Source organism: Elgaria multicarinata, chromosome 15, assembly GCF_023053635.1.
Source record: "Elgaria multicarinata webbii isolate HBS135686 ecotype San Diego chromosome 15, rElgMul1.1.pri, whole genome shotgun sequence".
In the NCBI taxonomy this organism is placed as follows: Eukaryota; Metazoa; Chordata; class Lepidosauria; order Squamata; family Anguidae; genus Elgaria; species Elgaria multicarinata.
Window position 1 is genome coordinate 7296850 of NC_086185.1, and position 26314 is coordinate 7323163.

The window sequence follows — 26314 nt, forward strand, 5'->3', positions numbered from 1 at the left end:
CTCGTTGGGATTAACGTGAGATCTCGCCCCCATTTACATGTAAGGCGCGACAACCTCAGGAAGAGAGGCGTCGCGTCTGCCATTTTTTTTTTTATTTTTTAAAGAGGGCGCAGTGCACTAAAAGTAAGTATTTTTAAAAAATTTAATTTGGTTTCCCCATTCCCCCCACCCTAACCCCAATGGGTGCAGAGCTTTTGAGGAGCTCTGCGCCCCATGCGTGGCTCACGGTTCTGCGTGAGTAATCACGCGGAGCAGGGCCAAGCCGTGGAAACGGGCCAAATGTTCCATGGTCCCGGGCTCAGCCTGGGACCGCGGAAACAGCAGGCCCAAAGGAGAGGGCTCTATCCCAGGGCAAGGGAGGGATGATCCCTCCCTGATCTCGGGATCCCCTGTGCATCATGTGGACGCACAGGGACGATCCCGGGGTTCACCCCGGGATATAGCCTGGTCTAGCTAAGGCCTGAGAAGGATGTTAATCCCTTTCGTTGTCATTATAGCCCCTTCACCAATTAGAATTCCATTGTATTAAACCATGTTTTGAATGTGAAATAAACACATTGAATGATCAAGCTGAGCCATGAATCAATAAATGTTTTCTGCTTTGGGTAATCTTCTGGTGTGTGTTTTTTTGGGGGGAGCACTGTAGGTCATCCCAAATGTTGAGGAACAGGATTGGGACCAAAAGAAGCCAGAGCAATACACAGGCATGTTTCACTTCCGTTTCTGGTGTTTTGGAGAATGGATTGATGTGGTCGTAGATGACCGGCTGCCAACCATGAACAAAAAGCTGCTCTTCTGCTCTTCTAAGGCCCACAATGAATTCTGGTGTGCGCTCCTGGAGAAAGCTTATGCCAAGTATGTACTGCTTTATGATGTCATCATGTCAGTTCTTTCGACTATATAAAAGCACCCCTTTTAATACTGTTAAACATTTCTAGCCCTAACAAAATCCTGTTGTTTTGACAAAATGAGATACCCATGTGGTCTTTCTCCCCTAGGATAGCCATACAGCTGTTCCACACCTCATGCCTTACATGCAACATAATCTTGTAAGATTGGGAGGGGTTTAGGCAAGTCAACTGCTTGTCTGCTGGGTAAACAGGGGTATAACAAGTGTCTGAGTGTGTCAGGAGTGGGTGATCTTCATGGTTGGGTGCTGAAGCAAGGGTGTGATCCAAACAGGCACAATCAAGGCTAGAGAAAGAAGTTCAGGGTCTGAATGGCAAGAAGCAAGAGGGTAGTTCTAGTAGACATGATTGATGGTCAAGTTCCACAGAGGAGGTAAGGCAAGGCATCTGGAACCAAGATCAGATGAAGATGGTCCTAGAAACACATTGCTCTCATGGATAAGCCAGTCCAGAGGACAGGACTTTATAGGATGAGGCAAGCTGGAATTGGTTAGAGCAGTACGACAATGGAATCAGAGGCATTCAAGAGGCAGCTGGACAACCACCTGTCAGGGATGCTTTAGGGTGGATTCCTGCCTTGAGCAGGGGGTTGGACTCGATGGCCTTGTAGAGCCCTTCCAACTCTGCTATTCTATGATTCTATGATTCTATGATCTGTATGGTCAGGTGGTAACTACTATAACATTTAGTCTGGCCCTAAGAACTTTTTATTTCCTGTATAAGCCTCACACTTACTTCCTGTTTTCTCTTCTTCTGTCTAAACACTCAGAGGGTAGGAGAAGGCAAGACATAGTTAAACCTTTGTCATATGTGCGGGCATGTCCTCAGTTTGCTTTGTGACATCTCTAGGATGGCTGGATGTTATGAAGCCTTGGACAACGGCAGTGCTGCAGAGGCAATTGTTGATTTCACAGGAGCAGTTGCTGAATCCATTGACTTGGTTGAAAGCGGATATACCCATGACATAATTGAGCAGGCCAAACTCTTTGGAGACTTGCTGAAAGTTCAACGAAGGGGTGGATTGATCAGCTGTTCCATCAGGGTATGTGTCTGAATGCACCTTTTTAAAAAACCTTCTATACCTCTCTAGTGGCAGAGTATGCAGCAGTGCCTTCAAAGATGAAAGCAATTGACAGCCAGATTCACGTAGGACATGATGGTCCTTCATCTGGACCATGAGCTGAAACATGAGCTTCTTGCCTCACACCTCAGGTGGTCAGTTGTGTGGTGGATGGTTGTGAACAGTTTGATTCAATTGGTCTCCTCACTTCTGCTAATGAATTGATCAATGAGCACTGATTGTGAAAATTGTTCTTTTGGGATCAGAGCTCTATCAATTCAACATGGAGGCTAAACTAGATTTCCCCACAACTAATGGCCTTCTGGAGGGGTTGGGGGAGAGATGGTTTTAAGCCAGTATTGTATTTTGTTCAATGCAGAGCTTTCAATTCACGACTGCACCTCGCTGCAGAAAGATAATACATTCTTTGATCGAATGGACAATCCAGACGTTCTGCACATGAATACAGAAAGCATGTATTTACTAAGAAGAAATCATTGCTTTCTAAAAAGAGAGAGTGTTACAACTTGGGTTGGCAAGGTGGCGCCAAGAGTAATGGAGGTCTTTTCAGCCGTTGCAGCTTTAACTAGAAGGAATCGTCTTATGACTCCCTTTTGCTGTCATGGAAACGCATGTTGTCTCATTTGTGAAGAAACACAAGTGAAGAATTGTCAGAGAACTGCGAGACCCATGGGAAATGTCAGTGAAGCTCAATATAACTTACGAAGTGGTTCAATATAACTTACGGACACACACTGCACACTTGGCATGAGTCAGCGCTGAGTCTGAAGATGGTTAGAAAATTGCTCACCCGATTTCTTTCCTTATTCTTCTTCGTACAACCCACCAACTTTAGAGCTTTGTTTTATTAGTTTGTTTGCTTGCTTTTTTGGCTGTTAAAGAAAATGGCCATGCTGCTAAAAATGATGGAGACAAGAAAGGAGGTCTTAAAGGTCTTAAAACTAGTTTTAATCCTCCATAAGCAGTGAAGGCTCATGGTTCCCATGTCAGTGGGGTGGTGCATCCATTCTGAGTTTTACCCCAACCCATCACCCCATGTTCCTTGTTGGGAAGTCCTCAATTAGACACCACACATACACAAAATGGTAGGAAAATTTCAGAGACATTAGGAGACGTCTCCGCACTGATATTATTTGATGGGTTTAGAAGCAGCTACTCTCCACTCTGGAAGATCGAATGCTCCGTGGATGTTCACGGTTACCAGATAATTCCGGGGCGGAGAGAGCACACCCCTACTTCTGATGGTCTAATTCTCTCTACAGTGGCAGACCTATGTCTGGGCTGCACCCCTTGAAATTGTAGGTGGGGGCTCACATGGCAGAATGTTCCTCCATACAAACAATCCCCTGTATATCTGGGAGAATTGTTATTGCTTCTCCTTCTCCTTGACAGGCATGTCTTCTATGCACAAGCTATTTTTGTATGTGAAGAAATATTCAGTCATGGTGTGAACCCTACTTTGCAGGCTGGAGTGGTACATTCCAGACACAGAAAGAACTAGGCTTATATTAACTGATTGGAATAAGTCCTGTCAGAACTATCTTAGCACGAGAGAGACAGACACACACACACACACACACACACAGAGAGAGAGAGAGAGAAAGAGAGAGAGGTAGTTTTTAGGGGTGTGCACGGACCCCCCGCTCCGCTTCACTTGCAGATCCGCCATTTTTCGGATCGGGCCGCTCCGCCCCGCCCCCGCTCCGCCCACTTCCGCTCCGCTCCGCCCGGAGCTCCGGATCCGGATCCGGAGCTCCGTTTCCGGATCCGGAGCTCCGTTTCCCCCCCCCCATAGGCTTGCATTGAAAGCTAAAAAATTATACAACTTTTTTTCTGTTCAAGTTAGAAACCTCATGTTTGGCACCATGACACCTCATGGGGATATACACACGCACGCCAAGTTTCAAAGCAATCCCATCATCCCCTGATTTTTGGCGAATTTTTGAAAATCGGGCACCCCACACACAACATCCCTGCGAGGTGTGTTAAAAAACACGGGGAAAAGCCCGTTCAGATGAAGAAAGAGAAGTTTCCCAGAATCCCAAGTTACCTGTTTTGCCTATGCCCTCCTCCAACTTTGGGATCATCATGACCGGGAGCTGACTCTGCCCCTCAGCCCTTTGAAAAAGGTATTTTCCCCGCCGATTTTTTAAAAACTTCTAGCCCGCGACCCGTACGATGCAGAAAGTTGAGAGTGGTCTCAAAATGACCCCCATCCACGACTCTCTGTGCACAAGAATTTTCAGAATGATCGCTTAAACCCCCCCCCCAGTTATCCCCGATTCTTTCCCTCAATGCAATCCTATGGGCGAAAAGCCGAAAACGCAGTTTGAGCCGCGCGGTTGACCCGATTTTCACAAAAATATAGCCCGCGACCCGTACGATGCAGAAAGTTGAGAGTGGTCTCAAAATGACCCCCATCCACGACTCTCTGTGCACAAGAATTTTCAGAATGATAGCTTAACCCCCCCCCCCCAGTTATCCCCGATTCTTTCCCTCAATGCAATCCTATGGGCGAAAAGCCGAAAACTAGGGATGTGCTCCGCTCCGATTAGGAGCGTAGAAGCAGTAGCGGATTGGCCTGCTCCGCCTTACCCAGAGGCGGAGTAGGAGCGGACCGCGGACCCCCTAGAAGCAAGGCGAAGAGAAGCGACCATTTTTCGGAGCTCCGAGTTCAGTCGGAGCGCTCCGGTCGCCATCTTGAAAACATTTCGCCATAGGATTGCATTGCGGCAAATAATCGCGCATAACTACATTGTTTTTGAAGCTATCGTTCTGGAAATTCTTGTGCACAGAGAGTCGTGGATGGGGGTCATTTTGAGACCACTCTCACCTCTCTGCGTGCTGTGGTTCACGTGCAATAATTTTTTAAAAATCGGGTCAACCGCGGGGCTCAAACGGCGTTTCGGCTTTTCGCCCATAGGATTGCATTGAGGGAAAGAATCGGGGATAACTGGGGGGGGGTTTAAGCTATCGTTCTGAAAATTCTTGTGCACAGAGAGTCGTGGATGGGGGTCATTTTGAGACCACTCTCAACTTTCTGCGTGCTGTGGTTCACGTGCAATATTTTTTTAAAAATCGGGTCAACCGCGGGGCTCAAACGGCGTTTCGGCTTTTCGCCCATAGGATTGCATTGAGGGAAAGAATCGGGGATAACTGGGGGGGGGTTTAAGCTATCGTTCTGAAAATTCTTGTGCACAGAGAGTCGTGGATGGGGGTCATTTTGAGACCACTCTCAACTTTCTGCATCGTACGGGTCGCGGGCTAGAAGTTTTTTAAAAATCGGCGGGAAAAATACCTTTTTCAAAGGGCTGAGGGGCAGAGTCAGCTCCCGGTCATGATGATCCCAAAGTTGGAGGAGGGCATAGGCAAAACAGGTAACTTGGGATTCTGGGAAACTTCTCTTTCTTCATCTGAACGGGCTTTTCCCCGTGTTTTTTAACACAGTAGCCCCACCAAATGCACAAACACAACCTGAAATCATATACTAAGCCAAGAATAAGAGATAGAAAACACAGCACTGCTCCCCACCCTAACCTTGGTGAACAACTGAATCGATGTGGTGCAAGGGGATGAGCTCCCCTAGGGCATCTCATCGTGGACGTGCCCCCACTCTCTCCTGCACTGGAAGGCCATAGAGCCTTCCAAAGAGAGTAAAACGGTGGAGCAATGCCTATCATGAGTTGAAGTGAATGGTCACTTTTCAGTGGTGGAGCAATGCCTGTTATGAGTTGAAGTGAGCGTTTTACTTCTTCTCAGAGCTGTTGGTGGCTGTCTTGAACTGGCAGCTACTTCCCCCTCCCCCGGGCACGTCCCCCTATTGCTGGTAAAAGACAGATATAGCCTTTTTTTTTTAATTCTTCTTGCTGTTTATTGAGCAACACTGCTGCTTTTAATTCCACCCCTCCTTTGTTTATTGATTGATTTATTCCATTTTATATGCATTACTGGCTTATCCTTGGCTCCCTTCCTTATGCCCCCAGAAATGCCAGCTGCATGCCTGCCTGCCTTCCCTCCCTCCTCCCCTGCCCACCTCGCAGGGATGTTGTGTGTGGGGTGCCCGATTTTCAAAAATTCGCCAAAAATCAGGGGATGATGGGATTGCCTTGAAACTTGGCGTGTGTGTGTATACGCCCATGAGGTGTCATGGTGCCAAACGTGAGGTTTCTAACTTCAACGGAAAAAAAGTTGTTTACTTTTTTAGCTTTCAATGCAACCCTATGGGGGGGCAAAAACGGAGCTCCGGATCCGGATCCGGAGCTCCGAGCGGAGCGGAGCGGAAGTGGGCGGAGCGGGGGCGGGGCGGAGCGACCCGCTCCGAAAAATGGCGGATCTGCAAGTGAAGCGGAGCGGGGGGTCCGTGCACACCCCTACCGAAAACGCAGTTTGAGCCGCGCGGTTGACCCGATTTTCACAAAAATATAGCCCGTGACCCGTACGATGCAGAGAGGTGAGAGTGGTCTCAAAATGACCCCCATCCACGACTCTCTGTGCACAAGAATTTTCAGAATGATAGCTTCAAAAACAACGTAGTTATGCGCGATTATTTGCCGCAATGCAATCCTATGGCGAAATGTTTTCAAGATGGCGACCGGAGCGCTCCGCCTGAACTCGGAGCTCCGAAAAATGGCCGCTTCTCTTCGCCTTGCTTCTAGGGGGTCCGCGGTCCGCTCCTACTCCGCCTCTGGGTAAGGCGGAGCAGGCCAATCCGCTACTGCTTCTACGCTCCTAATCGGAGCGGAGCACATCCCTAGTAGTTTTTATCTACACTGGTCTGGTAGATCATGAGATTTCAGTGGACATAGCAAAGCCTTTGACATGGTTTCCCATAATATCCTTGGTGACAACATGGAAAAATGTGGCTTGCATGCTACTACTGTTAGGTGGACTGCAAGCTGGTTAAGAGGCCATACTCAACAAGTGCTCATTAATGGCTTTGTGTCTACCTAGAAGGACATCTCGAGTGACAGAGCAAGGGTCAGTCCTAGGCCCTGTGGTCTTTAACATTTTTATAAATGACCTGTATGAGGGGATAGAGGGGATACTTAGCAGCTTTGCAGATGACACAAAGCTAGGAGGAGGAGTCAACACCATAGAGGACAGAATCAGAAGGATCTTGACAAGCTGGAACACTGGGACAAAACTAACAAGATGAAATTCAACAGAGATAAGTCATAGGTACAAAAAAACACATGCATAAGATGGTGGATAGTGGGGGATCTGGCTTGGCAGCAGTTCATGTAAAAAGGAGTTTGCTGTCTTAGTGAGAGAGTAGTGTGATGCTGCTGTGAAAAAAAGATAATGCGGCTGTAAGAACATGAGGAGCAATGCTGAATCACATCAAAGGTCCATCTAGTCCAGCCTTCTGTTCACACAGTGGCCAACCAGCTGTTGACAGGAGCCAACAAGCAAGACAAGAGTGCAACAGCACGCTCCCGTCCATGTTCTCCAGCAACTGGTGTACACAGGCTTACTGCCTCTGCTACTTGAGGTAGCACATAGCTATCAGGACTAGGAGCCATTGATAATCTTCTCCTGTTTATATTATGCCACAGGCTCTGTCGTCCAGTGATTTTGAGTCCGAGACCAAGACGGGTTTGGTCAAGACCCATGCCTACTCAGTGACAGCAGTCCTGAAGATGAACCTTGGAGAGAAGCGTCTGTCGTGCGCAAAGTCTGAGAAACTTTTCATGATCAGGTTGAGGAATCCCTGGGGGGAAAAAGAATGGAACGGTGCTTGGAGTGACAAGTAAGTAATGCATAGCGGTAACCCCCCAAGGACAATGTGTGGTTTGTCTTAAAGGCGTGATCTTGAATGTGTCCAAAGGAGGAGCAATCACAGGAGGGGCATTCAAGATGGTTATAGGTTTGAAAACGAAGTCCTATGGAGTTCAATACATTTAGCTTGGAGAAGAGAAGATTAAGGGGAGACATGATGGCAAGACTTCAAATATGTGAACAGCTGTCATGTATCTGCCATGGAGCAGATCTGCTTTCTTCTGTTCCAGGGACAGGAATAGAACCAAAGGAATTTTCAGTTAAAAATTGGAGGAAACATCTCACTGGTATGAACTGTTTGACAGTGGAACTGACCACCTCAGGAGGGGTGGGCTCTCTTTTACTAGCTGAATATGAGCCAACAGTGTGATATGGCTGCAAGAACGGCAAATGCTATGTTGGGCTGCATTAATAGAAGTATAGCTTCCAAATCACATGAGGTACTGGTTCCTCTCTATTCGGCCCTGGTTAGACCTCATCTAGAGTATTGCATCCAGTTCTGGGCTCCACAATTCAAGAAGGACACAGACAAGCTGGAGCATGTTCAGAGGAGGGCAACCAGGATGATCAGGAGTCTGGAAACAAAGCCCTATGAAGAGAAACTGAAAGAACTGGGCATGTTTAGCCTGGAGAATAGAAGATTGAGGGGAGAAATGAGAGCACTCTTCAAATACTTGAAAGGTTGTCACACAGAGGAGAGCCAGGATCTCTTCTCGATCCTCCCAAAGTGCAGGACACGGAATAACGGGCTCAAGTTAAAGGAAGCCAAATTCCAGCTGGACATCAGGAAAAACTGTTAGAGCAGTACGACAATGGAACCAGTTACCTAGGGGGGTTGTGGGCTCTCTCACACTAGAGGCATTCAAGAGGCAGCTGGACAACCATCTGTCAAGGATGCTTTAAGGTGGATTCCTGCATTGAGCAGGGGGTTGGACTCGATGGCCTTGTAGGCCCCTTCCAACTTTGCTGTTCTATGAGTCTATGTATTAAAGCAGAGGCTGGGCAACTATCTGTCAGGGATTATGTAGTTCCATCCTGCATACAGAGCCTGCATTGATCAGGGGGATGGACTACTGCATTCCATGTCTCTGGGAGTTACAATCTGGGGGTGCACCTGTATGTTATCTTCACCCCCTCATGGCCTCTGCTAAGCAAAAAGTGGAGGCAATAGGCCATGCCAGGCAGAGGACTAAACTAGCCACTACCTCCCCTCACCCTTAATCAGCTGCAATGACGACAGGAAAGAAGATTTCTGTACCTCCCCTTAGTGAAGCCAACTACCACTGTGCTGTCTTCTCATCTGTGTCCCTGGTTTTGATGGAGACTTTAGACAAGTGCCACCATCTTCAAACAGAACTAAGATTGGCCATCGCCAGGAAAACTGGTTCTTTTTTGTCTTGAGGAAGTTCTGTGGCACAGACTTCTCGATTTGCATTGGCGAGTGAACGGTGGACTTTTCTTTAAACCCTGGGAGCTTTTTGCACATTTATGCAGGTTCTACAGTTTGCGCAACCTTCTGAGCAGTTTGTGCAACTTTGTGGGCAATTTGCGTAACTCTTTGAGCAATTTGCGCACATTGCAAGTGTAATTTGCGCAAATTTGCCATCATTTGTGCAAATTGTGAAACCTCTGGGGGAAGGGAGAAATGTGCAAAATGTCCCAATTTTTTTCAGAAACTGGCCTGAGTCGCTGCAGGCCAAGTTGGGCACCGCAGTGGGAACTGGATTGAAGTCTAGGCATCAAACCTAGGACAATTCCCCCAATGGCTTTCTCTGACATCCCTAAATAGAACAGGGTGAACAGATGACATATTGTTCTCTGAAATACCACCAGCAAACCAGGCCTCCCTCTCTGAATGCAACATCACATGCAACTATATCACCCTCTGGCATGGTTTAATCTTCAGTATTCCTAAACTGTGCCAAAAAAGAGACTTTGCTGATGTGATTGGTTGTGGGGTGGAGTGACATCATCATCAGGAAGAAAAGTGTTAATCCAACCAACTCAGTGCATGGACAGAAAGAGCACGGTTTCAAGAAAGACTGTGCATGTTCAGAAGCTCACAATCAGTTCGGAACTTTACAGCGGATTTGTAAAATGCTGGTCCAGGCCCACTAAAAAGGTGAGCTTTATTAAACAAGTGAAGATGACCAGAGAGAAAAGTAATTACAAACTTTCGTGGCGTCACTAGTTCCATCCTTACAAATACCAAATGACAAAGGTCTGCATAGTTTCAGTGGTTCAGGAAGCAAGTCCCACCACAGCTGCACTGCTGTATTGCCTAAGTTTAATTGTGTGTGTGTTTCCCCCTAATTCTGAAGGCTTTTCAAATTGGCAGACATTTCTGTCTGGTGTGCTATGCATCTGCAGCATTTATCACCAGCGTTTTATGAATTTGCTGTAAAGTTCAGATTACAGACATTTAAAATATCTATCAGGTGTACTATGCATGTGCAGCATTTATCTCATCCCTTTAGCTCTTCTGGTAACACTTGCACGTGATCGTGGTAATACTGTGTGGGTGGGTTGGTGATCTTCCCTAAGTGCTGGAAGCACGTCTGTGTTATCTCTTAGTAGTTCTTGCAACAGCTCCAGCCTTTGGTTCAATGTGAAGATGGCTCTCATTTTGTGGAAGATCTTCCAACTTCCTGCAAGTCCTGAGATAGCCTGAAGCGAACGGGAACATGACGGTTCCATTTGTACAAAACATGCTCTTTATTCAAGACAAAAACAGTCATGAACTTCCACGTAGATTCCATCGAAGTTGGAACGGGTTTCCCTCAAATGGCAAAAATAATTACTGCATGATTTCTTAGTCATACTCTCCGCTCTAACAACAAGACTCTAACAACAAGAGGCAACTTTTGGGGGGAAAGTTGGTTAAGGAAGTTTAACTATAGGCCCAGTCTATACGTGGAGAAGAATCAGGTGGTAGAATATTGAGATGATAGAAAAGGCTGAGCCAATTTAAACTACAGGTGAGGGAATCACGTTTGACAAATTCTCCCTGAAGATATGAAGCTAAGACATCAAGGGGCCCAGATCTGTCTTAGCCCATGCCCTGCTGTGCTAGTTTTGTGTACAGATTTATCAGTGGAACATTTAAAGGAAATGTACCCCCACCCCCACACCTGCAGGCAGAAGTGGTACAATCCATTCTACCTCCTCTTTCTGCTACATATGTAGACCCAGCATTTGTTCGCCCCCACCTCTTGTTCCTAGGTGTTGCTTGTTTTATCCCTCTCTCCAAATTAAGTTTTGTTGGTCTTTGTGATACTTCCTGAATGAAACACTCCTCTGTATTAGTGCTGTTCAATTCCCAGGATCTTCTACTACTCTGTGTAGGCTCCTAAATGCCATGGAATATGACGCTCAGCAACAAAGAGCATGCACAAGGAAAGTGCACAGATGTGTTGTGACAGTGCACATGAATTACAACTACAAACTGCTGTGCAGCTTTGCCCCATCTGGAAAAATGCCATGATTATGGGCAGGTGGGCTGAGAAAGACCTTTATCAGAGACTTTGGGTCTTGATAGATGAGGCCTTAGCGTGCTGTGAGGCCCGGTTTCCCTGCTGTGCATCCAGATGACGCACAGGGGAATCCGAGGTCAGGCCACGCTGAAGCCTCCCCTAACGCGCCATAAGCGAAGTCGCTTATGGCTCGCCTTTTTGGCAGCCCGGCCTGAGGCCGGGGCTGCGGAACATCTAGCAAGGTCCGTGGCTTTTTGCGGCTACTTGCTTACTCGCGAGTAGCCGAGAAAAGCCACGGACTGGGCACAGCGCTCATACGAGCGCTGTGCCCATCGGGCCGGGGGGATCCCGGGGGGGGGGGAGATAGGGGGGAAGGCTGGACCGGCAGGAGAGGGGGATGGCGGAGGGTGACACGGGAGACGGGGAGGGATGGCGGAGGGCGACACGGGACAGGGAGGGATGGCGGAGGGCGACACGGGAGATGGGGAGGGATGGCAGAGGGCGACACAGGGGATGGGGACGGGGAGGGAGGGAGGGGAAAGAGTGGGCAGGGGGTAGGGGGCTTAATTTTAAAAAGGGTGGGGGCTTAATTAAAAAAAAACCACCTAACTTCTCTGGAGGCTTCGGGGCGCATGTGGCCCCATTAACAAAAAAAATGGCCGACGCTGCAGGGCTTCCGCAGTCCCTGCGTGTCGTGCGTCTAGGAGGCAGGGCGGCGTGCACTAAAGTTAGCGCGCCGTCGCCCCGCCTCCCTGCCGACTGGGTCTAGCAAGGCCCTTTGTGGATGAGCGATGTGGCCAAGCAGATGGCCAATTCATGTGTTTGTATGTTTCAGGGTTCCTTCTATGTCCTGGACCTCTTGAGAGACTCTTATTTATTTATTTAATTTATTTATTACATTCCTATACCGCCCAATAGCTGAAGCTCTCTGGGCGGTTCACAATCTAACTTATGGTTAGATTGCCTCCTTAAGAGGCCCACCTTCCTTACCTTCCCCTCCCAGTAATGTGGGGTTTAGCCTGCAGATATGGGGTGAGTGACACTCCAGACAATTCTGGCTTCACCCACGGGAATGGTTAGTGACACCCTTGATTGAAAACTGCTCTTGCCAAAGTCCTCTGGATATGATTTTTTTTATCTCCTAGTAGACATGGATAAATATGGGACCTGACGCACAGCTCTCTTTGCCGCTGCTGCCAAGAAGAATAGAAAAAAATACATAGCAGAGATAGGCATCAATTCCAACGGCAATGATTGCATTTGATTTACACGATATCACTTATTGACCAGTGACAGGTTATTTTTATATTTTTAAATTTTGTGTATTATGTGTCATACGCATTATGTTTAACTTTGGTATTTCTTTTTTGCTTCTTTCTCTTGGTGTGCATAGACTGTTGGACAAAAGCAATAAAATTTTGACCCCAACAGAAAACCCCCAGGCCTCTTAAGGCCTGACTTTTTATTTTAGTTTGCCTCCGTAGGCCTCAGACCTTCACAGTATGAACGAATAGGGATATTCAATTGAACAAATCCTCCCTTCTTCTTTTTCTCTCTCTCCTCCCCTCTAGGTCAGAGGAATGGAAAAAAGTGAGCAAAGCTGAACGCGAGAAATTAGGACTCACTATTGAAAACGATGGAGAGTTCTGGTGAGCAAAGGCAGCTGGGTCACTGGTGAAGCACGGATGGTGTCCTGTGGTGAAAGGCCCATAACTTTTCATAGGCAGGTGGGGAGATTTGGGCAATGGGCCAGCTTCAAGTCTGGGCACCCCCTTTTCAAATAATAATAATAATAATAATAATAATAATAATAATAATAATAATAATAATAATATATTTCTTACCTGCCTCTCTGATTGGATTGAGGCGGGGAACAACAGCAAGCATAAAATACATAAAATACTGATTAAAAACATAGTATACACTGTTAAAAACATCCTAAAAGCATACTAAAAGCATCCTAAAATTCTACTGGATAGGCCTGCCAGAAGAGATCAGTCTTGATAGCTTTCTTGAATGCTAAAAGATTGTCAAGCTGACGAGTCTTCTCCAGCAGGCCATTCCATAGTCTGGGAGCAGCAGAAGAGAAGGTCCTCTGGGTAACGGTTGTTAATCTAGTCCTTGCTAGCTGAAGTAGATTCTTCCCAGAGGACCTGAGTGTGTGGGGCGGATTATACGGGAGAAGGCAATCCCACAGGTAGCCTGGACCCAAACTGTGTAGGGCTTTAAAGGTGATAACCAACACTTAATACTTCACCCGGAAACTAATTGGCAGCCAGTGAAGAGATTTTAAAACTGGTGTAATGTGGTCCCCCTAGGTGTACCGGTGACCAGCCTGGCTGCCATACTTTGAACTAGTTGAAGTTTCCTGACTAGGCACAAAGGTAGCCCTATGTAGAGCGCATTGCAGAAGTCGAGCCTCGAAGTTACCAGCGCGTGCACGACCATCTTTAGGTCTTCTGACTGTAGGAAGGGGCACTCCTGGCCATCGCATCTACCTGGGCTGTCATTTGGAGCAAAGGATCTCATGCCAAATCTTTTCGCACCAGCTCTGCTATCTACCCTCCATGGAAATATTACCATGACTCTTTTTCCTCTCACCTCTCCGCCCACCTCATTCTTGTTTCCTCTTTGATATTTCTAGCCACCCCCAAGTTTCTGTCTGTCTGCCTCTTCTCTCTCTCTCTCTCTCTTTGCCAAACTAGATGTTCCAGTATTGGAGCGCCTCACATTTTGTTTCTTTAAAAGCAGTCTTGGGGCGATGGGAATTAGTCTCTAAGCTGCTATCACTCACAAGGGGGGAAATGTAAAAATTCCTGTTAATTTTTCTTTCCATGCCTAATAGTTTTAGTAGGGGCAGGGGATAGGCCTGGAGAAGGCAAAGGGCTAGACTCCCCTTCTCTCTATGCAGCTGCTTGGTGAGAAGAAACAATGAGTTTTGCTCCCAATATTCCATTTATTTATTTATTTATTTATTTATTTATTTTATTGCATTTGTATACCGCCTCTTAGCCAAAGCTCTCTGGGCGGTCCACATAAGATAAAAACATCTTAAAACAATATACAAAAATTAAAAACCACAAAAACGTGCAAAATGTACATACATTTAAAACCACTGTAACAACTTTACAAATGATGAGCCAAAAAAACAGACCCAGGCACCTTTGGCTCCTAAAGTTCCTTTGGCTCTCAGTGTTCTTCACCACATATGCAGCGCTTTACTTTCCACTATAATCCCAGTCATGTAGTTATATAGGAAAAAGTCGAAGGGTACAATCAGCGATATCAATAAAGCAGTTGCTAAACCTGGTCCCAACCTCGTGTGGCGCAGAGTGGTAAGCGGCAGTTACTGCAGCCGAAACTCTCCCCACGGCCTGAGTTCGATCCCAGCAGAAGCTGGTTCTTAGCCAGCCGGCTCAGGTCAACTCAGCCTTCCATCCTTCCAAGGTCGGTAAAATGAGTACTCAGCTAGCTGGGGGAAAGGGAACTGCGACTGGGGAAGGCAACGGCAAACCACCCCGCTACAAAGTTTGCCAAGAAAACGTCAGCAAAAGCAGGCGTCCCTCTAGGAGTCAGCAATGACTCAAGTGCTTGCACGAGAGGTTCCTTTCCTTCTAAACCTGGTCCCATCCATGAAGGGACTGCAGCCAATAACAATGAAACCTACACCTTATTTCTCTTTACATAGCCCCATGCTGTGCTTGATGGTCACTCTAAAGACCTATTCAAGCATTCCCAACTTGAATAAGGCAAATGTGGATAGAGGAGACTCTCTTCTTTGGACAGTGGCCCTCCATGAGTTGAGAGTGTCAAACGTGACGGAGCAGAGCTTGACCACGCCTTCACCTCACGTGCTTGCCTTATTTAGGTTGAGCTTCACATGGGACAGAATTTTGAACACTGGTCAGATACTGCCCCTGAAATGATTTCTGTGGCTACATATAAGCCTTTTGATATTCCTAAACACCTGAGGTGCATATCACCAGATCCTGAGGAGGAGGTGAAAAGGGTTATGGGGGGAAATGGGAGATAAAGAGGATTTTTAGCCTAGTGATTTTGTAGCAGCTGACATCTGGACCAGCAGATGGGCTGTAGATTTACAGTCACTGACTGTAAATTAAATTGTGTCTTTCTTCTGCTCCTGGGTCAGGATGACATTTGAAGACTGGTGCAAAAACTTCACTGACGTTGATATCTGTCGGATTGTGAACACATCCCATTTTAGCATCCATAAGACTTGGGAAAAGAAAATGATGCGTGGTCGGTGGACCAAGAACCCAGACCCTCTGTTAAACCGCTCCGGGGGATGTTCAAATAACAAAGACACCTTTTTACAAAACCCACAGGTTGGAGCATATTTACGCTTGGATTTTCTGCCTCAGTGTAACCCTAACACTAAGGTGACATTAATTACACATCAGTAGGAAAGCTGAGATGATAGTTCTCCTGCTAGAGTTTTCAAATTGGAATTTGGGAAGGGGGTGGGGAGGCAGGAGACAAATGTTACCCCCAGCTAGCTTTTCCACTTCACCTTTTTTCACCACAACCAGTTGGCAGCAGCTGAATTGCTATAAATGTATCAGCCTGCTACCAGTCCATCTCAATTTTGCCTATGTTCACCCATGATATGTAGCTTTTTGGTCTACTCCAGCAGCTTAGCCAAGCAGGTTATTTCTCCGAGAGGGCAGATGCTTTCTTGGGATTCTTCTTTTGGACACAAACTAGGCCTTGAAACTCCACTCCACTCCAGAGGCCTTCTTATTTCCAGAAGAATCTCTGGCTTTCTGGATTTGGTTCTCCACAGACAGCTTTCCTGCTTAGGCCCATTTTAAAGGTACATGAAGCATGAACTGCCTTTATGACAATATGTTCCATTCCATATGTTCCATTTGAGATCCTTTGCAGGAGCCTCTGCTGTATCCCACCAAAGCGAGACATATGGTAGGACATGGGAGAGGGCTTTCTCTCCTGTGGCACCCTGGTTGTGGAATGCCCTCCCCTTGTCTGTATACAGTTCAACTGGGCAGGGCTAAAATAAAGTCTGAAATGGATTTGATCTATGTGGATATGGCTAAGAATTTTGGGAGTTGGGATCCAGCATATATGGAGGGGACCAGAAGGGGGAAGGCTTTGCATTGCTAGTTGTGAGAACGCGATGTTTTCCATAAAACTGATACATTTGTTTGTGGAATGACCATCATCCTGCACAGGAATTTTGTTACAAGCACTACTGAAGTCCTTTGTTGACCGTCCATTTTTCTAGACTTGACAAGAGCTGTCATTTGCAGCCGCTCAGCTCTTCTTCCTTTTCTTTCAGTATGTCTTTGACGTCAAGAAGGCTGAGGACAAAGTGTTGATCTCGCTGCAGCAGAAGGACAAACGCATTCACAAGAAAGAAGGGACAGGCTATCACTTCTCGATGGGCTTTGAAATCTTCAAGGTAGGTGTCCACGTTGCAGGTCTAACCTAATTCAGGAACAGCCTAAAGCCTCCAAATTTCTCTTTTAATTATGTTTATACTAATCTAGCAGGTGTTGTGCTAGCTTACTCTACTGCCACTTTCTCAAATACACTGTGAACAGTAGATCTTGGGTGCAATCCAACACAAATGTTGGAAGTCTAACAGATGCCACACCATGTTTGCCTAGCCATGGTAGGATGTGACTGGAGAACAAGTTATGCCTACGTCTACTTTCCAACTCTAGGTGGAGGACAACAGAAAATACCGAATGCCTTCACTGCAAATTCAAGAGAAGGTTGTCACTTCCACGTACATTGACAATCGCATGATATATTTGAAGGTGCTTCTCAAGAAAGGCAGATATGTCCTGATCCCAACCACCTTCAGTCCTGGCATTGAAGATGAGTTCATTCTGAGGATGTTCACAGATGTGCCATCAGAGCTCAGGTACTGGTACTTATATAGGAGATGGGATATTTTCCTTTCTCTCTTCATTGCTGCTTCCAGGCATGTGCATATCTTCCAAATATTGCATAGATTACACTAGCTGGGCTGGTCACCAGTTCACCTAGGGGTGACCACATTACACCACTTTTAAAATCTCTTCACTGGCTGCCAATTAGTTTCCGGGCAAAGTATAAAGTGTTGGTTATAACCTTTAAAGCCCTACATGGTTTGGGCCCAGGCTACCTGCAGGATCGCCTTCTCCCATACAATCCGCCCCACACACTCAGGTCCTCTGGGAAGAACTTCCTTCAGCCAGCCAAAACAAGGCTGACAACTATTACCCAGAGGACCTTTTCTTCTGCTGCTCCCAGACTGTGGAATGGCCTGCCGGAGGAGATTCATCAACTTAATAATCTTTTATCATTTAAGCAAGCTATAAAAACGGATCTCTTCCACTATCCAGTGGAATTTTAGGATGCTTTTAGGATTTTTTTAGGATGTTTTAACAATGTAAACTATGATTTTTAATCAGTATTTTATGTATAAAATAGCTGTTTGTGAACTGCCCAGAGAGCTTCAGCTATTGGGCGTTATAAAAATGTAATAAATAAATAAATAAATAAATCTCGATCAAAATAGAGAGGTGGGTAAGAAATAAATGTATTATTATTATTATTTAATAATATAATTATTATAATTATTATAATATAATTATTATATATAATATAATTATATAATATAATTATATTATTATTAAAGCTGTTTTATATAAAGAACATAAAGAATTATGGGGAATAGGAAAGATGCATGAGGACCTCTGAATGGCACTGTACCCATTTATTTGTGGAGCTCACTTTCATTGCCATTTCAGTCCCCCCAAAAAGGTCTAGGGCCTCCCCACAGCCTTTAATTCATGCACTTGCCCATGCATCTTTGCACCTATTCTCTTTCCTCTGCGTTGTATTCCCATCAATGGGACGCATGCATGGACGTATACCCCAGTGCCACAGAGCATGCCAACTGCCTCGTCATTGGAGATGCGTTCACTCCCTTCCCTCTATTAAGCCCCTTTGCACCCTTTCACAAAAGGGAGGGAAGGTGCCCCTGAGAAGCGCCTCATTTCACATGATGTGTGCATGTGTGTGTGTGTGTATCCCCATGTATCTGTTTGTGTGTGAAAACGCACACACAACATGCACACACCAGCTGCTCCAATTCCAGGAAGTGTTTCTCTTTTGCAAAACGACTGCTTTCCAAAACCGCTGTTTGGGACTAGGGATGTCGCAGGTGCCCAGCTGGAGCTCATGACTCAGCAATTTCTCACCAGGCCACACCCACCCACTCGATGCCAGTCTGCAGACTCCCTGTTTGCCCAACTCAGTGTGTGCTGAGTCAGGCCCAGTGCGGCGGTCCTGCTGCTTTACCAAACTGCCATTTTGAGGAAAGTGATGGTTCGTGCTTTTATTCAGAGGGTCAGTAAATGGGCTCATTTACACAACATGACAGCATAAATGGACCATTTACACCTGTAATGTTGCATAAATGGGCCTATGAGTGACTGCCATTTGAGCAAAAGTACCCTTAATGTAAAAGGGCGAGCCGCCATTTTCCACAAAGTGGTGCCTGAGTTAGGGAGCAGGATGCCACGCACCACTCGCCACGTACTCGTGGACCACACAGCAGCTCACCATCCACTTCAAGCAAGATGAGGCAGCTGGCAAGGGTTTGACAAATGGCTTCAAGGTGGGATGTGATAAGTTTACCCATCCCTACGTGGGACACTTTAGGGGCTCATTCTGTCTGTCATCTTTTCCCTTTACACATTTATTTATTTATTTAGTCATTCCATTCCATTCCATTTCTATTCCATCCAATAGCTAAAGCTTTCTGGGAAGTTCACATACTCTTAAGGAACATCATGCTTATAAACATGTTTGGGAAATTGCATGCAGAAATGTGCACATAAGGCAAAAAAGCTTACAAAAATCTGATATATTAAGAGAAATGGATTTTCATACAAACTTTGAAAAAGAAATTCTCTAAGTTCAACATTAGGGATGTGCTCCGCTCCGATTAGGAGCGTAGAAGCAGTAGCGGATTGGCCTGCTCCGCCTTACCCAGAGGCGGAGTAGGAGCGGACCGTGGACCCCCTAGAAGCAAGGCGAAGAGAAGCGACCATTTTTCGGAGCTCCGAGTTCAGGCGGAGCGCTCCGGTTGCCATCTTGAAAACATTTCGCCATAGGATTGCATTGCGGCAAATAATCGCGCATAACTACGTTGTTTTTGAAGCTATCGCTCTGGAAATTCTTGTGCTCAGAGAGTCATGGATGGGGGTCATTTTGAGACTACTCTCAACTTTCTGCGTGCTGTGGTTCACGTGCAATGTTTTTGTGAAAATCGGGTCAACCGCACGGCTCAAACTGCGTTTTCGGCTTTTCGCCCATAGGATTGCATTGAGGGAAAGAATCGGGGATAACTGGGGGGGGGGGGTTTAAGCTATCATTCTGAAAATTCTTGTGCACAGAGAGTCGTGGATGGGGGTCATTTTGAGACCACTCTCAACTTTCTGCATCGTACGGGTCGCGCGCTAGAAGTTTTTAAAAAATCGGCGGGAAAAATACCTTTTTCAAAGGGCTGAGGGGCAGAGTCAGCTCCCGGTCATGATGATCCCAAAGTTGGAGGAGGGCATAGGCAAAACAGGTAACTTGGGATTCTGGGAAACTTCTCTTTCTTCATCTGAATGGGCTTTTCCCCGTGTTTTTTAACACAGTAGCCCCACCAAATGCACAAACACAACCTGAAATCATATACTAAGCCAAGAATAAGAGATAGAAACACAGCACTGCTCCCCACCCTAACCTTGGTGAACAACTGAATCGATGTGGTGCAAGGGGATGAGCTCCCCTAGGGCATCTCATCGTGGACGTGCCCCACTCTCTCCTGCACTGGAAGGCCATAGAGCCTTCCAAAGAGAGTAAAATGGTGGAGCAATGCCTATCATGAGTTGAAGTGAATGGTCACTTTTCAGTGGTGGAGCAATGCCTGTTCTGAGTCGAAGTGAGCGTTTTACTTCTTCTCGGAGCTGTGGCTGTCAGTGTCTTGAACTGGCAGCTACTTCCCCCTCCCCCGGGCACGTCCCCCTATTGCTGGTAAAAGACAGATATAGCCTTTTAAAAAAAGTTCTTCTTGTTGTTTATTGAGCAACACTGCTGCTTTTAATTCCACCCCTCCTTTGTTTATTGATTGATTTATTCCATTTTATATGCATTACTGGCTTATCCTTGGCTCACTTCCTTATGCCCCCAGAAATGCCAGCTGCATGCCTGCCTGCCTTCCCTCCCTCCTCCCCTGCCCACCTCGCAGGGATGTTGTGTGTGGGGTGCCCGATTTTCAAAAATTCGCCAAAAATCAGGGGATGATGGGATTGCTTTGAAACTTGGCATGCGTGTGTATATCCCCATGAGGTGTCATGGTGCCAAACATGAGGTTTCTAACTTGAACAGAAAAAAAGTTGTATAATTTTTTAGCTTTCAATGCAAGCCTATGGGGGGGGGAAACGGAGCTCCGGATCCGGATCCGGAGCTCCGGGCGGAGCGGAGCGGAAGTGGGCGGAGCGGGGGCGGGGCGGAGCGGCCCGATCCGGAAAATGGCAGATCTGCAAGTGAAGCGGAGCGGGGGGTCCGTGCACACCCCTATTCAACATGAACTGAAATGAAACATCCCTACACAGTATTATTTATTATCCAGTATTGTCATCATAGCTGGTTTTACAATGGCTAACAGAGATAAAATGAAATATTCCATATGAAGCCTGGTAGTTCTACACCTCCCTTTCTATTCCATCTGATGCTATGTTCAATCTTGATGTTTCAGAGAACTCAAAATGTATAAACCTAGGCTAACTTGCCTGGATATGCTCTTTGGTGTCCCTCGGAGGGTGTCTCAAATTAAAATCCACTCGGTGGAGGATCTCCAAAGTCAAGACAGTCATGGTGGTAAGTGCAAAGGGTTAATCCAAAGGTCTTTGCCATTTTCTCGTGAGACAGTCAATTATTCATATTACCTGAATATTAAAATTCAGTTTCCCTTTATCTCTGGAAATACTTAGCTCTTGATAAGAAGAGGAGGGTAGCTAAGGTTAAGGAATGCAGAGAATCTCGTTAGGAAGATTGGTTTCCCATTGTCTCAGCAAATAACACAGAGCAGAAATGAAGGGGGGGGAAAAAAACACCATAGAATGCAGCCAATATCCAAATGTTGCAATTGGAAATTTAATGGCTAAAGTTGACCTCAAAAATTGGTTTCAGATGGACTGAATTCTGCCTTGTAGATACATCCCTATTCATGGCCTGTTTAAGGACCTCAGAACCAAACAAGAGTGCACAAGCACCAAGCCACGTATAAACCAACAAATAGCAAATATATTACGTAAACAGCTTATTTATAAGAAGTTTTTTTATATATCATGTTCATACACATTTCATGGTATTTGATTATTTCGTGCAAACCCAATAGGTTACAGTATATAACACAATGTAAATATCAAACATTAACAAACTTGCAATATATAATTGTATATGAGCTTGGTCAAAAACTCCGCCGTCCACCGCGGAGGCAAGTAAGTATGGAAGGGGGGCAAAATCTCGATCCGCCCCTCTGGATGTCGCCTTGCGGAGCGGGGGAGGGTAGGATCAACCCGAAGCGGATCGGCTCGATCCGAAAGTTCCGGATTGGACCACGAAGCGGTTCGGGGGGTCCGTGCACAGCCTTGATTCTAACCATTTTTGGTTGTCTAAACTTGGATTCATTCCCCTCTGGTTTTCGTGTGGGCAACCTGTGGCCCTCCAGATGTTTTAGCCTACAGCCCCTACCATCCCTCACCATTGTCTATGCTTACTACGGCTGATGGGACTTGCAGTCCAAAATATCTGGAAAGCCACAAGTTGATGTAATGGACGCAATGATTATATGGCCATCTGAATTGTCCAAACTAGCATACAGTGCACTGCCTCTTCCAGTGTTAGACATTTGAGAATGTGCATGTTGTAACTGCTGGGGAGAGATGGGCTCTGTGTGCTAAATATATCATTATACAGATGAGGCACCAGCTGATTGTCTGTCTGAATCCACTGGCTACTGGTCATGACGGCAATGTATTATGTCCAGCATTCACCCTCTGTATGTCAGTTGCTGGGGAACACAAGTAGGAGGGTGCTGTTGAACTCACGTTCTACTTGTGAGTTTCCCAGAGGCCACTGGCTGACCACTGTGGGAACAGAATGATGGATTAGAAAGGGCTTTGGTCTGACCAAGCACCATTGTTCTTACGTTCCCTCTTGAGGATGGTCTCCAACTCCTCGTAAACTGTACACACAACAGATAGATATTCCCTTAAAAGTCAAGCAGCGCCCTCTGCTGCTTGCTTGTTCACTCTTGTGCCATGTCTTTCGTTGTTTGAAGCCTCCCGGTTTTATTCTGGGTGGTTTTCGCCATTCATCTGATCAACGTGATTAGTCATAGGATGCTGTCTAGACCAGATCGAGCTATTTCTCCATCGAGCCTAGTGTTATCCACAGCTCTCCATGGGATCAAAAACAGAAGTCTTTCACATCACCTGATCCTTTCTACTAACGCCTCCTGATCAAAAATGAACTGAAACAAATTTCTCATACGTCCCTAGTTTTTGATAAGAATTTACCCAAATTCACAAAGTTCTCCCTATTCGGGACACACCCAAAAAACCCTTGAGATTATTTTTTTAAAAAAAATTATGTAGGAGAAACTAAAACTGAAAGATTTGTTCATCCAGACCCAAAGCTTTGAGTGTTTAGCTCTTAAAAGTCTGCGTTTGAATCCCCATGAATTACACATGCAGTTTATAATCTCTGGATCCACAAGGTTTAAAACTAACCTGCGTGAGTCGAAGGGCCATTCCATATGCAATTCAAAGGAATTTAACTGTGCTGAGTCGCACCAGATCATTCCCATTTGCTGCATGGTAAGAAATATAGAAACTCTGCAGTTTTTTCAGTTGATCTACATCAAGGGTGGATCTCCAGATTATGTTGGACTCCAACCTCCATTAACCCCATCCAGCATGCCCAGTGGTTGGGATGATGGGAGGGGGTCTGACAGCATCTGGAGGATTACAGGTTCCCCCACCCTAAACTATATAAAACTATTCAGTCAATGGATTGATATGATTAGATCTACATCTAAATATTTTGCACGAATGAAATTATTATTGTTGTTATTATTATTATTATTATTATTATTATTATTATTTATATAGCACCATCAGTGTACATGGTGCTGTACAGAGTAAAACAGTAAATAGCAAGACCCTGCCACATAGGCTTACAATCTAATAAAATCATAGTAAAACAATAAGGAGGGGAAGAGAATGCAAACAGGCACAGGGTAGGGTAAGCAGGCACAGGGGATGCTACACTGAAGACGGCATTTTAATGTTGAATCTTTGTTGGAGACTTTGGAGGAAACGGATTGCCAATATTTGTTAGCAAAGATTTCCAAGCAAGCTCTGGTTCTTGAAAGTGTTCCAGTGTGTTCAGGCTGTTGAAGAAGATTGACGTGAGCATTGAAAGGCAATCAGTGCAACTGTGACTGTATATATATGGATCCCAACGCCGCCGCCCTTGCGCTGCCCTGCCACCAATGAACAAACTAAACTTTCAGTCAGTTAATTTTAAGATAATAAGTAGGGCTGTGCTCCGCTTCCCCTCGGACCGGAGAAGCAGAAGCGGATCGGGTTGCTTCGCCTCCCCTTAAGGCGGAGGCGAAGAGGATCGTGGAGCAGTGGAGCATCGTGGAACGGATCGAGGTGAAGGCAGAAACCAATGCCGGACACCTTAGTGTACAATTGTGTATTATTCAAAATACCAAACCATCTCATCCCCCTCTATTTCAGGGAGCCAAATCATTCCCCAGATGCCCCCTTCCTTGGCCTCACCCCCTTTTCCCCAACCACCGCTCATTTCATGGTTTCCCCAATTTTGTCACATGCACACACCCGCTCATTCTAAAAGACTGATATCTTCCAAGGCTTAATTACTGGCAGGAAGTGCTTGAAGGTACAATATACTCGTATATTTTTTCTTTATTTTTGGCCTGACCTCCTTTTTGACCCGATTCCCCCTCACATCCTCTTTGCCTTCAGCCCCACTCACCTCTGGAATGCACCCCCCCAAAAAAAAGCTTCTCTGAAAAGGCCCTACTCTGTTTCCATGTGATGCCACCATGACCACATCTCTGCCAAGTATTTATGCATGGAAAGGGTGTCATGTCATACAGTATTTGGTGAAGGCTCATCCATCGGAGGGCAGAAGCAGTGCCCAGCTTGAGGTCTTGCCCATCTCCCCTGGCAGTTAACCAAGAACCACCCACCCACCCCCTCCCTCTCTTCAGAGTGCAAAAAAAAAAAAAAAATCCAATTCCAAGCCAATGAGCCGTGACATCCTCCGGTCTAATCAATACTAAGCAATAAGGCAAGAGGCCCTGGCAAGAAACTCAGCCAGGAATTCTGAGCGAGGGCTTTCTTCCTCCTCTCGGGTGAGGCCTGTTCAATATGCGTGCTCAAGAGGAAAATGAGCAGGGCAAGGAGAGGCTTGTGTTGGGCTGTTGCTGCTAAGCCCTGCTACCACTGCAGCATTTACAGACATTGTCCAAAGTTAGTTCATGCTTTTGCCTTCACTGACCTTCTCATGGGCTGAAGGTCGCTGAGCTTTTGACTTGCAAAATGAGCATCTGTTGTTGGTTGTATTTGTACATAAAAGAGGACACTCCTTTCCCCATTCCTTTTGTCTCTGCTCCTGAAACCACTCCTAGGAATGGCGGCTTTGTAGGGTTCCTCTAGGCTACGTTCCAGAACCTGGTTCTACACACACGTTGCAAAAGAACTTGAGCCTTGACTCATGGGACATATGAGAATTGTGATTCAGGTTTAGCTGGTGATAAATTGCCACGCCTCAACCCCCAGCCAGATGCTCACAACATCCCTATTTTAAATGGAGAATAGACACATTCATGGAAGATAAGGTTACCAATGGCTGTTCGACATGCCGATGCATTATAAGAGGCAGACGCATCTGAATACTCATTACTGGGTAATATGAATAAGAGGGTGCTAAATTGTGCTCATGTTTGTGGACATCCCAGAGGCCTCTGGTTGTCCAATGTTGGGAACAGAAAGCTGGAGTAGATGGACCTTTGGACAGGTTCTTTTGGTTGGTCCTATTGCTCGACTGTAGAGAGAAAAGTATGATTCAATAATAATATTTTTCCAGGAGCAAATCCCTATGTAATCATCGAGTGTGAGAACAGGAAAGTCCGGTCTCCCGTGCAGAAAGGCACAGTCAATGCTGTGTTCAATACACAAGCCATTTTCTACCGAAGAAACATTCGGCGTCCTATTACTGTCCAGGTAAGAGATATTCTTCCATAGGGATGTATTTCATTTTCACTCACAAAACACGTGAGTGTGCTTCATTCAAAGTTCAGAAGGTGAGTGCGAGCACGTTTCTGCTAAAAATCTTCACTTGTCAAACATGTGCTCACAATCATCTCGCGTCAAATTCCCAGTTCAATTTGTGCACATTTCCCCAATAAACTGAATCGATCCTGTGAAAGAAATTTCCTGCTTTCCTAATTTGTGCACATAAAAGGGAATAACCTAATTTGTGTGCATTTATTCAAATATGAACCATCTCCTGCTTCAACCAGGATGATCAGGGGTCTGGAAACAAAGCCCTATGAAGAGAGACTGAAAGAACTGGGCGTGTTTAGCCTGGAGAAGAGAAGATTGAGGGGAGACATGGTAGCACTCTTCAAATACTTGAAAGGTTGTCACACAGAGGAGGGCCAGGATCTCTTCTCGATCCTCCCAGAGTGCAGGACATGGAATAATGGGCTCAAGTTAAAGGAAGCCAGATTCCGGCTGGACATCAGGAAAAACTTCCTGACTGTTAGAGCAGTGCGACAATGGAATCAGTTACCTAGGGAGGTTGTGGGCTCTCCCACACTAGAGGCCTTCAAGAGGCAGCTGGACAGCCATCTGTCAAGTATGCTTTGGGGTGGATTCCTGCATTGAGCAGGGGGGTTGGACTCGATGGCCTTCTAGGTCCCTTCCATCTCTGCTATTCTATGATTC

At 45.9% G+C, this 26314-nt stretch overlaps 1 protein-coding gene across 2 annotated transcripts in view; it reads left to right on the top strand.

Moving 5' to 3' along the window:
• Positions 1 to 26314, top strand: part of CAPN6 (calpain 6) — a 325901-nt gene that overhangs the window by 295572 nt on the left and 4015 nt on the right. Inside the window, exons 2-10 of one of the 2 annotated variants that reach the window (XM_063141867.1) lie at positions 639 to 855; positions 1758 to 1950; positions 7545 to 7738; positions 12812 to 12889; positions 15391 to 15586; positions 16558 to 16680; positions 16946 to 17148; positions 21022 to 21143; positions 25452 to 25588. In XM_063141867.1, coding sequence (XP_062997937.1) covers positions 707 to 855; positions 1758 to 1950; positions 7545 to 7738; positions 12812 to 12889; positions 15391 to 15586; positions 16558 to 16680; positions 16946 to 17148; positions 21022 to 21143; positions 25452 to 25588 — 1395 coding nt within the window. In that variant the 5' untranslated portion in view covers positions 639 to 706. The remainder of the gene's footprint in view (positions 1 to 638; positions 856 to 1757; positions 1951 to 7544; positions 7739 to 12811; positions 12890 to 15390; positions 15587 to 16557; positions 16681 to 16945; positions 17149 to 21021; positions 21144 to 25451; positions 25589 to 26314) is intronic. The other variant, XM_063141866.1, reaches the window with a different exon arrangement.